Source organism: Abramis brama (assembly GCF_963993115.1).
Source record: "Abramis brama genome assembly, chromosome: 13".
Taxonomy (NCBI): Eukaryota; Metazoa; Chordata; class Actinopteri; order Cypriniformes; family Leuciscidae; genus Abramis; species Abramis brama.
In genome coordinates, this window is record NC_139975.1 from 23,772,465 (window position 1) to 23,788,007 (window position 15,543).

Consider the following 15,543-nt stretch of genomic DNA (forward strand, 5'->3'; position numbering starts at 1 on the left):
GTCTGCCGCACAGACAGAATCTCAGAGAGCAGACGCACATGGTTACAGCACAGGCCGCGCTCCAAGATAATCGTCACACACAGACGCGTTTACATAGCAGTCTCACCGGCCAGAAAGCCTTATGCTGTTTAAATAAAGCTGATTATAATTAGTATACACTAACCCAAAGTCTATACCTAAAACAAACCTTTTTTATTTTTTTTGCATTTTTGCATTTTCACAATAATAAACATTTAAAATAAGAAAAAAAACACGTGTAGATTCTAATATAGTTAGATTAGAAACACCAGGTCCAGTTCATGGGCTTATTAGACCCTGGGCTAGCTGGATTATGATTTTTTTTTTGTATAGTCTATATAAAAATCATGTGATAAGTGGGTTCTTCCTAATAGAAGACACAAAAAATATAATATAATATAATATAATATAATATAATATAATATAATATAATATAATATAATATAATATAATATAATATAATATATAGCCTATTTAGGGTGCTCTGGTGTAAAAAAAAATCTATATTTTATGATAATATATATAATTATTATCATAATGTAGCCTATAAAAAGTTATTTATAAATGGATATACATATTTTTAAATGTTTACAATATACTGTATGTAACAGACTTTTAAATAAAGGCTACAAATGAATAGCTCACTACTGTTGTTTCTCACAAAGTGTCCAACACAATGTAGACACAGCTTGACACAAACACACACATTGCAATATGCAGTTCTTTGTCAGTTAAGCAATGTTTCACTCGAATGCTCTGATACACAGTAAGTGCTGTCTGCTGAAGCCCCATCAGATGTCCTTCTTATAATCTCACAATAAAAAAATCACTGCCAATCCATCATGCAGACTCACTTTAGATTCCTGTCTCTGATACAGCTACTTTCCTCCTTTATACTGGTGTGTATGTGTTCCTACCCTGCATGCATGGCACATCATCTCAAAAAATGTCAGCAATGATACCATAAAACCACCATTGACTTAATGCATAACAGCAGCCACAGAGTCTCATAAACACTATGTTCCTCCCTCCCCGTGAGCTGTGTGCTGCTGTCTGTCAGGGTCAATGTGATCCAACCTGCCTGTGTGTTCCCATCAGGATGCTGAGGAGTAATCAGATCAGCTGTGTGGATAACGCCACCTTCACTGGCCTGAGCTCCGTGCGCCTGCTTTCCCTGTACGATAACCGGATCTCCACCATCGCCCCTGGAGCTTTCAACACCCTGCATTCCCTCTCCACCATGTGAGTCCTCCACCCTCTCTCACACACACACACACACACACACACACACACACTCTCCCCTCTGTGTCATGGGTTCATTCTATAAGTTATGCATCCATAATCAACTGAATTCTTTAGTGCTAAAAAAGAAAATTGAAATAATAATACCTAAGAATTTGGTATTTGAAGCGAAACTATCTCTACTGCCTGATAAAACTATTCACTGAAGTTGCTGTGTCTGTACCAAACCCACAAACGAGTTAGTTCAAAAATTCACAAAGACGCAGGAAATCAAACACAGTCCGTCGGGTCACGCACCACCACCAATCAAGCGCCTATTATATCTTCATATGCAAAGCGGATGAGGATGTGGTTCAAGCAAAGAATTCTTATTGTTTGCAGATGTATTTTCAAAATTATGAGGTTATGTTTTCTTGTCTGGGTTGAAAACGGTTGTTCTTGAACCTCAGATGAGAACATTTTGGCTTGCCCCCCCCCCCCCGGGGCAGGGTGAATTATTCAAAAATGGCTAAAAAGGAAAATTGCTCTGCTGTCTAAAAATGGACTAAGATTTTGTGCAATGAGGTTGTCCATACAAAGGCAAATGTAAGGAATTAATTCTTCTGCCATCTCATTTTTGCTTTTGATTGTATGCTGTAAAAAATTGGGAACAGCTGGAGAAAATGAAGTGCGGTACATTTTTAATACAGATTAATATCTGTGCAGCTTTTTGCAGGGGATGTAAACAAAGAACTGATAAACAAAAAGTGAACTCTAGTGTGTCACAGCCCTGAGGGGATGACAAGAAAGAGAAGGATCAACGGGGAAAACTGAAAGAGATCTCACAGATGTTCATAGATAAACAGATGCTGTTAAGCATTCAAAATAACTTCTGGTGGAATCATAATTTAGAAGAAAAAAAAAGAAAAAGAAATGATGACTGCCAACACAGCAAGCATCTGTAACCATTTGAATTATCATATCAGGCTTTATTCTTGGCACACGTTACACTGTGCAACAATACACATGGTTCTCTTTTTCATTCTGTGAACCCTGCCTACTAACTGAAATATGTGAACAGATTCTGAGCAGAGACACTCAGGCTGTTCTGATTTGCATGAGAGTCATTCCTTTCATTCGGACCATCTAATCAAGTTTAGCATGCACAAACAACAGAAAGAATTTACACAATGAAGTCATCCAATCAGTGTAACGTACATCTTTTTTTTTTGGTCAAGGCCATAAACAACTTTAAATCCTCAAATCATACAAGTGCTTTTTGTAGCTTACCACTATCACTACTGTTTTGTTTTGTGTGTTTTGCTGTCTGTTTTGCTTTGTGTGTGTTCTTTTTTTTTATTTGAAATATTTCCAACTACCTAAATTTATAGTTGTGTATATAGTAGTGTACCTAGTTTGTAGTATGTATGTATTTTTTATTTTTATTTTTTTACAAATGAATCCTCTATGCACAGTGTATTCTTCATTTGTGTCAATATGGCTTAGTGAACATAAAGAAACCTAAGTAATTATTTACTCAAAGCCTTTATATATAATGTTGCATTGTATGGTGTCATGAATAATTGTAAAGACAGTTATAATACATTATAATACTTATCTATACATTGAACACACCTTTAGAACGTATAATGCATTAAAACAAATTTCAGATGTAACAAGGAATCTGTAAATATAATGCATTTTAACTTTGGTTATGTATGAAAAAATATAATGCATTATAATGTAGGCTACATTATGAATACCTTTATAATAATGCATTATACATAAAGGCTTTAAGTAAAGTGTTACCGAAACCCTATTGGAAACTGCACAACACATTCAAGTCTTCCTCACTTCTTATGCCATAAGGCAACTTTTCCAATCAATCGGTTGTGCTATTTCTTTCAGATTCTTTATTTTCGTTCTCTTTTTCCTTTGCCAGCTCTCTAATTAGCCAGCGGCTGACACAGCCATGTCCATTTCAGCACAGGGCAGCTAAAAATATCCAGAGAGAGAGAGAGAGAGAGAGAGAGAGAGAGAGAGAGAGAGAGAGAGAGAGAGTAAGGCCTCCCCAGCTATTCTCTTCCCACAGTAGTGCAGCAGACATGTTGGGCACACTTCCCTCCTTTTTCTCTCTCACTCCATCATTCATCCCTCCACCTCCAAAATTAGAGCAGAGCGGGCGAGTGTTTCCGGTAGGAGAGTTTGCAGGGCTAAAGCGAGCAGTCAGGACAGAGGTTACTTTTGTGTGCTCGCGTTTGTGATTATCACAGTAAAAATAGATGTGTTTTTGTTAGCAATGTCCAATTTATTAAATTTAGCAGGATAAGCAGTCTCTAATGTCTAGTTTGTGATATCATTCCCAAAGCAAACGTCTGCCTCGCTTTTCTCTCTCTCAACCTGTCTTGTGTTTCTTTACCCTACCTTCATGTACAGGAATAATTAAAGGCAAACACGTTGCTGGTGAGGGATATAGGGTAGTGTTAACATGAGCCCACCCCCTTAAGCTGCAAAGCATCTATTGGCAAAGCAACGGAAGGTCAAAACGCTCGATTAATTTATCCCGCCGGCTGTAGTGTAGCAGACGCTCTCAGCTACTGTATTAAAGAGCTCCTCTGTGCCTGTACTAGCACTGCTGCTCCTGCTCGTGTGTTTCAGCAATGCATTAGTTAGACGGCCTTCTGTATGGGCCGTCAACCGATTCCCTGGTGGGCCTTCCAGAGTCATTGCGGTGATGCTTTCAACTCAAGGCTACAATTTTATGATTTTGGTCTGCGTGCCACCACCTGAACTTTCAGAACTCAGTAAGGACACATGAAAAATGAGCCAGTTCGTTGATTCTGAAGCCTCTGATCCAGCGGTCCCAATAGCCATTGGTTGATGGATCTTTCTGTACCCAAAATGTGTCTGTGTCTTATTCTGAGCCTTCATCTTTGCACTTTGCCTTTAGTGGCTGTTATAACAGTGTTATTGCAGCGTAATAACATGTGAACTAATGCAAAAGTTGCTATTGAAAGTTGCCAGCATTGCAGGTTGCATCGCAGTCATAATATGCAATTGTATTGCTATTTAAATGCAAATTCACCCATGCAGTTCTCCTGCTGTGTTAAATGAGCTGAAGTTTGATTGTTTATGTGGTAATTTAACCCTGCTGATTGTTTTTCATTGTAATTATATAGTAATGAGGGTTTTTTTCTTCTTTCTGTTTGTGTACAGTAACCTGCTCTCTAATCCCTACGTGTGTGACTGTCACTTAGCCTGGCTGGGACTGTGGCTTAAGAAGACCAGGGTGGTTAGTGGCAACCCACGCTGCCAGAAACCTGCCTTCCTGAAGGAGATCCCTATACAGGATGTAGCCATGCCTGATTTCTCCTGTGACGGTACAACTCTCTTTTGAGCAACTTCCTCTTGTACAATATGTTTTGCTTGCTCTGTTCAGTAACTCAGTTAAAGGGATAGTTCACCCAAAAATTGTTCCCACCGTGTATGAGTTTCTTTCTTCTATAGAACACAAAAGAAGATATTTTGAAGAATATTGGTAACCAAACAGGCTCAAGATCCCATTGACTCCCATCAAGTCAATGGGCTCCATCAACTGATTGGTTACCAACATTCTTCAAATATCTTCTTTTGTGTTCAATAGAAGAAGGAACCTCATACACGGATGGAACGACTTACTTGAGGGTGCGTAAAGGATGACAGAATTGTCATTTTTGGGTGAACTATCCCTTTAATGGCTGCATTAAAGAGTGTATTAATGCAATAAACCACAACAAGTTGTGCATCACAGTGTTTTTACCATAGTAAAGGAGCATGGATAGCCTAACTCCTTTAACTGTTGTGAAATCACTGTAAATATATTACATTTTATTAAGTTATTATACTATGTTTATGATATAATTGTCATCATAAATATTTCTTATTGGTATCTTTACATATGTATTACCTTGTAACTTGGGTGTTATTGTACATATACAGACTTAAAGATATAGATATATAGACTTATGTACAATGAAACCCAAAGTTACAGGGTAATGAACTCCATATATATACTGTAATGTATCTACAGTAAATTTCCCTCTCCTTTTCACAACTACACTGAACATGGCATATGCAATCAGATGTTTTTAATATAAATACAAAATTTGTATTTATATTAAAAACATCTGATTGCATATGCCATGCATATGTTATGCATGGGAGCATAGATTGGTACATTTGTATTACAAATGTACCAATCTATGCTCCCATGTCTCCATCTATACAGTGTTGATTCTCTTTTATACTCTATAACTCCTCTGTTTCTACACTTCCCTGTTTAGAGGTTATATACCCCCTTTTAAGCAGTTCCTCATGAACCAGAGGCACATTGTCAGGACATTGAATAAGGGTTTGCAAACCTCAGCTACTATTTGCGCTGTAGCCTTTGCCATCCACACCACATCCATCTCCAGTTCCCATGAAATCACACTGCTTAGATCAGGCCACTGAATCAGCTCCTTCCAGACACCATTCCAGACCGAGGCTTGCTCTACGCTCCATCTCCTCGGATTTCCCACACCTTCATCCCCCTCTCCCTGCTTCCCAGCGTCAGGGTAAATCACACCCGGCCAACTTCCCACAAGGCCGCACCGAGAGGGCACCACGAGGACAAATTAAATGCTGAGCGTGGAGGCCTAAACATTATCTTCTCCCACTTTGGTTTTTATAGGGAAGAACTCGTGTCCATAAAGACAGGGGAAAACAGAACCTCTCGAGACTGACATAAAGTTTAATGGAGAAAAAGAAACCGCGGTTTGGCTTCTGTCTGGATTGGGTCCTGTGTTTCAGAAGGCCTCCCTGTCAAAGCTAGGGTGTTCTGGGTAGAAACAGCTCTTTTGCTGCTCCAGGACTTCAGGGAATATCGTGTTAAGAGAGCCTGCTCAGCTGTAGACGGCGAAGCACTTTGAAATAAAGAGGTTCAAAGTGAGAGAAATCGCCCTGGCTCGAGGTCCATTAGTTAGAAGAGGCTGTCTGTCAGGGCTCATGTGTTGTTATTCTGCTCATTTCTTCCTCCTTGTGCGGGGCGCAGTCACTTCAGCTCCAAAAAACTCACCAGCACAACATCTAGCTATTTCAGTGCTCTGCAATTACATTTAGAGTAACAAAGTCAAGCTAAATTGATTTACGGGAAGATATTTTTGGTTGTTTGAAGTAATCATTGTAAAACAAGCCCCCTTGGCCTTTTTGCATTTGCAGGCATATCTAGGTCCAGCGTTCCCTTTTCCAGACTCGGTCTGTGAGTTATTCTTGGAGCAAATCTCAGTCTCCATTACCTCCCATTAATGGCTTAATTCACTGTTTCTTTTTAATCTGCAGGGTAATTCAGCATTTTACAGATAGCATCTTACAGAGCTTGGATGAAAGCAGCTCGGGAGGAGGCTACAAGTATTGCTTGCAGGAAATGTGGAGCAAGCGAGGCCAAAAGCAATATTTAGCTGCTGATTTTAAACTCCTGTGCACTGTTTCACTTATTATGAGTGAGCGTGCTCTGTAATAATGATACCCATGTTTGGAGAACACACTGGAGAAAGGGCTATTTTCAGAGAGGGTGCAATGCATTTCGGTTCTCACAGCACCTGTGCTCTTTCATCCATTCTCCCTCTTTCTCCATCCTCCATTACTCCCTTTTAAAGAATTGATGAGTTTCTATATTAGATCTTTTAGTAACGCATATTACATTTTTCTCTTGCATGATGTAAAGGAGCATAAAATATGCATGTCTTTCTCTCTCAGGTATGGAAGAGAATGTCTGTCTGCCGTCGGCCCCTCGCTGTCCGGATTCCTGCACATGCTCGGACACAGTAGTGCGCTGTAGTAACCGAGGGCTGCGTTCCCTGCCTAAGGGCATCCCTAAAGATACAACTGAACTGTGAGTTTCTTCTTCTAACTCCCTTTATTTTTACCTTAATCACTTTAGGACAGAATCACAGCTGGTGGATTTTGTTTCCACAAAGTTCACGTCACATCCAGTGACGTTTTCTACTTGGTCAGTTTAGTTAATTAAAATGGTAACAATAGGCCCAATAGGTTGAGTTACAAGAGTTAAAATTGGGGATCAGATTAAACTGTGTGAGGTTGGGAGTGTTTAAATAGAAGAGACATACAACAGTAATAAAGTGAATAAATGAAGTGTATTTACAGCATGAAACCGGAAAACAAAATAAAAGTAGAAAACTTAGGCTGTTAAAAGTGTGGAGTCAATTTTCGCCCTACCATAAAACATTCCTTAAGAGTCCTAGTGTGTTGAATGTGTCCACCGGTGTATATACAATCTACAAAAGTGATAATCCAATAAAGTGTGCTTTCTGGAAAGGTAAGATTTGATCCATTTTCAGACAGATTGATTGATGGGATGTGTTTGTACAAGAAGACTAGAACAAATGTACACATAAACACATTAATCACAGCCAAAAGAATTAATGATAACTATATTAATGCGATATCTATAGAAATTGAGGGTACGTTTACACGACAATGTACTAAAAACAGAAAAGTTTTTCCTTCGCATTTTTCACATACAGACGACAACGTTGTCAAAACTATCCCAGTTCACACAGATCCGCGAAAACGACTAAAAACGCTGTATTGTTCATGCCAGGCCAGTAGTTGGCGATGTCACTTTGTAAAGAAACACTACACACCTATGGACTGAACCAAGCGTGCCGCACAAGCCCTGAAAAGTGAAGCCAAAACGTCTCGATCGCCCCCCGATGACTGGTCCTAGTATAGGTCATAAGCCCCGCCTCCCCGTGTTATTCAACGGGACGTGAGACCAACTAAACAATTAAATTACACTTCAAATATCTTTTTTCCAAAGGTGGTTTCTTTCATTTGCTGTCGTTTTTATCACGCTGATGTAAGTTCAAGTGTCTGTTTCAAAAATAAGTTGGTTTTTAGTTAGTTACGTGATGCTATAAAAACGGTGGTGTAACATCATGATTGACAGCTGTGATTGACAGGTTATCTGAGCTAAGTAGTCACTGAAGCACCAACGGACATTTTTTTCAGGATCTTCGGAGGACTGAGGAGATTGTATTTACTTTATTTTAACAAGCCTCTTGTCGTACTGCAATAAAAAAATTTAAAAGGGCACTCAGGGAGAGTGCTTTCTGCGTGAGTGAGGGCGGGGCGTTGATTTCGCAGCTTTACTTCCCGCTCACTACTGCGCAGGTCTGGTCCCGAGATCGCTACTGCGCAGACTCAAGTTCCAAGATGTCAGCGCCATATCGGGACACTGGCGGCTTCAGTTCTCACCAATGGAAGAGAGCGAAGGGGCGCCGTCCATCTTTTTTTACAGTCTATGGACTGAACACATAATACGCATACGCATGACGTGACAGTTTTCACAAATTCACGTTTTTGTAGTTTACACGGAGATTATAACAGAACCTTTTTTTAAAAACTTGCACTTTGAAACCTGTTTTCAAAAGTTTGCGTTTTCAGGCTCCCAAAACGCTAAAGTCGTGTTAATGAACAGCCAAAAAGCATAGAAAGTTTTCCATTTATAGTTGAAAACGGTGTCTTGTAAGCAGCTCCTTAGAAAAAAAATATATAAATAAACAATACTATCAGTCAAATTCATCTTAAACTTTATTTTTTGTGTTGTCTCACTTTTTTTGTCCAATGAATCACACTCAAAATATGAATGTAGGAAGGAGGAGAGAGAGTTTGTATGTATAACTGTACAAAAGCACACAAAAATAACTTGCTGTTGATTGGCACTTCCTGCAGATTGGGGTGTCTTTCTTTTACGGAATCCAAAAAGATAGCTAACAAGTTAACTTTTAAGTTGTGAGTGGATGTATTACAAGTCTTGTAAGAGGTATGTCAAGGACACAGTGGTAATATCTCATGGCTTTATACACTACATCACACAACCCCGGTTTTCAAGCTGTCGTTAGATTTATTGACAACTTTGACAGTGACAGTATTGACCTTCATTACAAGAGTCTACATGTACTGTAAATCTGCCTGCCATGAGCAATACAGTTTCTGAAACATACCCATTTTTAAAGAATAAAAAAGCCCATAATATGTCACGTGCTGGCCATGATCCAGCTCAGACTGTATGAGGGTCAATGAGTTTGATGCACTGTGTAAAGGTGTCCGTCATAGTCTAATGGACCAGTCAGATGAAGAGAGAGTACAGCGCCTTCATAGAACTGCTGACACACAGGCCGTTTACACTCGACAAGAGCTGCTCACACTCCCACTTAAACAGAGAGAGTGAGAGCGAGAGACAGGGAAGCAATAGAACAAGTCGACAGCGACAAAGACGAGAAAGAAAGCACAAGATATCAAATAAACGACAAAGAGAGACTGATATAACAAGCGGTTATATTACCGAGTGTAGTGAACCGGAAAATCTTGCTGTTGGTTTTTCAGCAGAAGGACAGTGATTGTTCTTGGATCGTACAGGAAAACTCCAGAAGGACCGACCTCTTCTCCTGTGTTGTAGTTTTGAAGACCGTATCACTGATCACTGACAGACCCCATTATCAGCTGGCTTTGATAGCAGACCCTGAAGTCCCTATCAAAGCGCCATCTATCTGTGTCCTGTCGTCTTGCACTGGTCTGGACTGGTCTGCTGACGTTCTGCTGGGCTCAGCTGAGAACAGCCTTTTAGCACATCAAAAAGTGGAAAAATAAGGATGAAAGAAATTTTGTAGATAAGCAATGCAAGCAGCTACACTTCAGGCCTGATCTTTAGCTCTTTAGCTCCTTTCTCTGAATTTATAGCCACTTTGTGGTTATAAATGTCTTCTCCTTTTTTACTTTTTATTATTTATTTTTTTTATAAGCATGAAATGAAATTTAAAACGAAATCTGGTTTTGCTTTGTACCTTGTCTGAGGAGTGAAATTTGTCTATTAACAGGATTTTTTTTACCGTTTCAGATACTTGGAAGGAAACCTCCTCACATCCGTGCCCAAAGAGCTTCCTAATCTGAAACAACTGACACTGCTGTATGTATTTCTCCTCTTTTTTTATTGATTGTGTTCATTTGGCATGCACATTTAGACAAAGGAACCTACTTTGCATTGAATGTCTTCATTTGTATGTATGTTTTACGCATTCCCATTTGTGACCCTGGATCACAAAACCAGTCACGTGTCGCACGGGTATATTTGTGGCAATAGCCAACAATACATTGTATGGGTCAAAATTATCGATTTTTCTTTTATGCCAAAAATTATTAGGATATTAAGTAAAGATTATGTTCCATGAAGATATTTTGTAAATTTCCTCCCGTAAATATATAAAACATTTATTTCTGTGAGTGAATGCAGCACAATCGCGAATATAAATGGACAACTTTAAAGGCGATTTTCTCAATGTTTCGATTTTTTTGCACCCTCAGATTCCAGATTTTCAAATAGTCATATCTCGGCCAAATATTGTCCTATCCTAACAAACCATACATCAATGGAAAGCTTATTTATTCAGTCTTGTAAAATAAATTGGCCCATGTGACTGGTTTTGTGGTCCAGGGTCACATTTATATTTCCTGAAGCTGAAGGATATATGAGGCACCTCTGTACAATACAAATCTCACACTGTAAAAATAAATAAATAATAACCTACAGTAAAAACGTCTTAATTAATTAACTGGAAGTTACCTTACCAACAAATGTATGGCTTTTGCAAGTGAAAGCTATGAATTGCCGTATAGTTTACAGTGAAATAACATTCCCAGAAGTGATTCATCACATACAAAATTGAAATGCATTAAACATCACAAACCAGTATTATTATATTTTATTTAAATGAATAGGTTTCTCCTAGCTTTTGTTGTCAGTAATGTACATTAAGGTGTTTTGTGTTATATTTTATGTTTTAGTTCATGTTTTTTGCATTATTTTAGAATCATGTTTGCTATCCTGATGGTGTTTTGTCTTTGTGTGCATATGACTATGTATGAGCATTAGCCATGGTTTATGTAAAATTCACCAAAAAAAAGTCACCAATACACCATCCCATAATACCTGAAACATTTTTACTATATTTTTTCCCAAAATGAATATCTGGCAACCGCAACTGCCAGTTCTTTAGCGGAAATTTAACGGGACACAGTTTAGTTTTTATACATGTTTTAAGCCATTTTTTATAACCTTTATTTAACCAGGTTAAAACTAACTAAGATTAAATGTCTTTCCTAAGAGTAAACTGGCCAGGGTTCTGAAGGTATGTTGTAGACTTTGTTCTGAGGGTGTGTAATTGAATCTGCTGTGTGTTTGTGTGTGTTTCCTCTGCAGAGACCTCAGTAATAACAGCATCAGTCTTCTTGCCCCTCTCACCTTCAGCAACATGACGCAGCTCGCAACCCTGTAAGTTAACACCATAATCCAACAATCAAACACAGTTTCTATGTCGACATTGTTCCGTCATGCAAACATTACTACTACTGACTAAAATATTTTGGCAGAATTGTTGACATTAAATGACAGTTTTGTCTCCATCTGTCTGCAGGATCCTGAGCTATAATCAAATTCGCTGTGTCCCGGTTCATTCATTTGATGGCTTGCGTTCTCTCCGCTTGCTGTAAGACTCCTTTTTGTATTTTACCTGATGGACCAGCGATCTGCTGCGACATCAATCTCTCTCTCTCTCTCTCTCTCTCTCTCTCTCTCTCTCTCTCTCTCTCTCTCTCTCTCTCTCTCTCTCTCTCTCTCTCTCTCTCTCTCTCTCTCTCTCGCACACACACACACACACACACACACACACACACACACACAAACTCCCCATGCACCACAACACCTCTCTGAGATCCCAATAACCTGACTTATGAACTTAACGTCAGGAGATTAGTGCCTGAACAAAGCAGCTTTAGAACAACACGTTCACAGCATCAGCAAGTTTTGAAGGAACAAAGCATTTTTTAAGAAAGCAGATTTTAAGAGCTCTTTTAAATCCCGTGGGTTACTTTTTTGTAATTAAAAGTAACAGATTTTAACTTTATATATATATATATATATACTTTAAAATGTCACTTTAAAATGGTCTTGGAAGCTTTTTACCATACCCTCATCATTTATTTTTTGCTACATTACCCTTATCCCATTCTCAAACTTGTAATCTTAAACTATGAAAATGCCATTATAAAATGTTAATTATTGCTAAAGTATAAAAAGAGTCAAATAAACGTAATTAATTTCAGTATTTATTATGTGAAAATAACAGTACATTTCAAACGTTTGGAAATAGAAATCTGCTGTAACATTATCAATGTCTTTACTGTCACTTATGATCAATCTAATAAAAGTAATTAATTAATGAAAGGTAATGTACTGTATGTCCCTCAAATTATTCCTGTCCTTTAGTCAAGAAAATTCCAGGTAAATATCAATTGTGAACAAAATATTGTTTTATTGAGCTGTAATTTTGTTAAGATTGTCTTAAGTAAAAAGTGGTAAATATTGTGTATTTGTGATACATATTGTGATACATTGTGTATTTTTAATACATAAAATGTTAGATACGAAATTAGTAAGACAAAGTCAGACAGTTTAAAATATAATTTCTACACCATATTTAATGGTAATTTGAGATGTGGTAGAAATGACATTTGTCCATGGCAGGTGTAAAAATGTATATATATAAAAAAAGACAGTGGATGGTTAGCTTTGTGGCTCTGGGCAGGATAGGTTATCAACACCCTGTGTGCACAGATATGTTAAACAGACCAAAGGACGCCCACCTTATTCCGGCCTCTTCATGTTTAGTCTGCCAGGCAGTCATCATTGTCACTTTTTAATTTCCCAGAATGCCTCAGGGCCACTGCTGACTTGGCCTCATGGGTCTTTAGCTGTCCAATCATGCTCTCAGGTTGCAGTCTGGGTGTATATGTGTGGGCCGAGCGCCCTGTAATAGAACAGGATAAATTATTAAACAGAACTGACACAGCATACAATGAAATCTCAATGCAAATCTGCCGTTCCCACTGGTGTCTCACAAAATTGGCTGAGGTTTTCTATAATTCGTGCTAAATGCCTTGAATGACTGACCCTTTCTTTCTTTCTCTATCTCCCCTCTTTGATTCTTTCATCATTTATAGTGCGGAAAACAATGAAACCAACTCCCAGAGCTCAGTGCTTTTTTTCATTTTCCTTTCATTCTTCTCTTTCAGAACCCTCCACGGAAATGACCTTTCAACTATTCCGGAGGGAGCCTTCAGCCACTTGACATCTCTGTCTCATCTGTAAGTGTGTGTGTGCGTGCGTGTGTGTGTGCGTGTGTGTGTGTGTCAGTGTGAGAACGTTCTCTCTCTGCCTCTATTATTGATGGACTCCCAGTCTCAACCTTAGAGACCAACTCAGGTCTTTAGACTCAATGTAAGTTTTACCTCATTACCGTGTGCAACCTAGAGAGAGTGCAGCCTTGTGCTCCGAGCTCGGAGACCGAGCCCCACAGGAAATCTTTGTAAATTTTATTACTGCTAAAAGGCATCTATTATGAAGGCTTATGGCCGTGTTGTTTTTTTCCTCTCCGGCTGTAGTTCCTGCTGCCGGTTTGGAGTGGGGATACTGTAGCTCCTTGTGTCCTCATTGAAAAGAACTGTCAGGATAAAAAATCCACTGAGGAATAAAGGCCCTGTTGAATTGAAGGAAGTGCGATTGGGATTTCTGTAGTAAATGAAGATGTCAGCTTTGTAATGTACTGTAGTGTAGTATGGTGCATTCAAGTCATGTCGGAACAATCGTATTTACGAGTTGAACGGACATGAACGCCACCACAAAGTCATAATTACAAATAAGAAGCTCAAAATTGTCTTTAAGCTCAGAGTTTCAGAGTTTGGGGATTGTGGGAAACAAATGCATCTTCTCATCTACCATCTCTAGTTGATGGTTCTAACTCGTAAATATGAACTTCTCAGGAGGACTTAAATGCACCATAAGGAAAAAAAAAAAAGTGTTACCACTAGACTAGGGCTGTCCAACCCTGCTCCTTGAGAGCTACTGTCCCTAAAGTTTAGCTCCAACCCCAGTCAAACACACCTGAACCAGCTAATTAAGGTGTTCAGGGTTACTTGAACATTACAGGCGTGTGTTGGAGCAGGGATGGAACTGAAGTCTACAGGAAGGTAACATTCCAGGAGCAGGGTTGGAGACCATTTCACTAGACCAATGAATCATACTGCTATTCTTTTCAAACAAAGTGTAACACTCGTCTCCCCTCATGCAGGGCTCTTGGAGCGAACCCCCTATACTGTGACTGCGAGCTGCGCTGGTTGTCTCAGTGGGTGAAGGCTGGGTTTAAAGAGCCTGGCATCGCCCGCTGCACTGGACCACCTGACATGGCGGACCGACTGCTGCTTACCACCCCCCTCAATCGCTTCCAGTGCAAGGGTGAGTCTCATTTCTGTCTCGTCTTTCTTCTCTTCTGCTGGTTAGTCTGCTCCAGACACATTGAGCCATGGCGCCCGCATGGGAAATGCAGATTCGAATTTGGTCTGCCTCATTTCCTGATCTAAATCCCCCCCGTCCTCTCTCTCTCTCTCTCTCTCTCTCTCTCTCTCTCATCTCAGAGTCAACACTAAGCGGCATTTACAATGGCATTGTCTCTGTAATAATTCATATTTCAGAATGATATTTGAGGAGGAAAAAATTTTAGGGTGGGACTTGGTGTTATCCGATCAGAATTGATTGGATCATGGATAGTGTTATAATGGAGTTAGGGTGAAGGAAAGAGGTTGAAAAGAGATTTTTATTTTTTTTGGTTACACTTTATTTTAAGCTAAATTATAGTTACATTGTACTTACTCGTATAAGTACTAAGTAATATTAATTAACAACATGGACTATAGAGTTACGTAATTATGCATGATGTACTGTTATTACTAGTAAGTAAATGTAGTAACATGTAACTACTATACGTCACATTAAATTAAAGTGTTACCCCTTTTATCACAAACTAAAACTATTTTAAATTGTGTTTGTTAATTGATAATTGTTTTTGTTATTTGTTAATTTTGTTAAATGAAGCTTAAATAAAATAAAATACAAATATTAAATGCAAAACTTTAAAAATGAAAATTAGATGTTGCCCTGGCAGCTTAAAGGAAAAAAAATTAAGTACTAAAATAACTAAAGCTAAAACTGAAATAAATATAAATTAAAGTTAAATAGAAATATTTATTATAAAATACTTATAAAAATTAAAATGAATTTTTTTAATATAAAAATAAAAGCTAATACAAAATATTAATAAATAAATCATATAATAGTATATAAATAATATAAAAATAACAGAATTTCAGAGTCAG

General features: G+C 38.5%; 1 protein-coding gene across 1 annotated transcript in view; it reads left to right on the forward strand.

Annotated features, from left to right (window-relative positions):
- LOC311094587 (slit homolog 3 protein-like) overlaps positions 1–15,543 on the forward strand; it is a 55,112-nt gene that overhangs the window by 18,627 nt on the left and 20,942 nt on the right. Inside the window, exons 11-18 of the mRNA XM_084132643.1 lie at positions 1,117–1,260; positions 4,456–4,619; positions 7,015–7,150; positions 10,178–10,246; positions 11,537–11,608; positions 11,751–11,822; positions 13,408–13,479; positions 14,463–14,626. Of these exons, the coding sequence (XP_083988769.1) occupies positions 1,117–1,260; positions 4,456–4,619; positions 7,015–7,150; positions 10,178–10,246; positions 11,537–11,608; positions 11,751–11,822; positions 13,408–13,479; positions 14,463–14,626 (893 nt within the window). The remainder of the gene's footprint in view (positions 1–1,116; positions 1,261–4,455; positions 4,620–7,014; positions 7,151–10,177; positions 10,247–11,536; positions 11,609–11,750; positions 11,823–13,407; positions 13,480–14,462; positions 14,627–15,543) is intronic.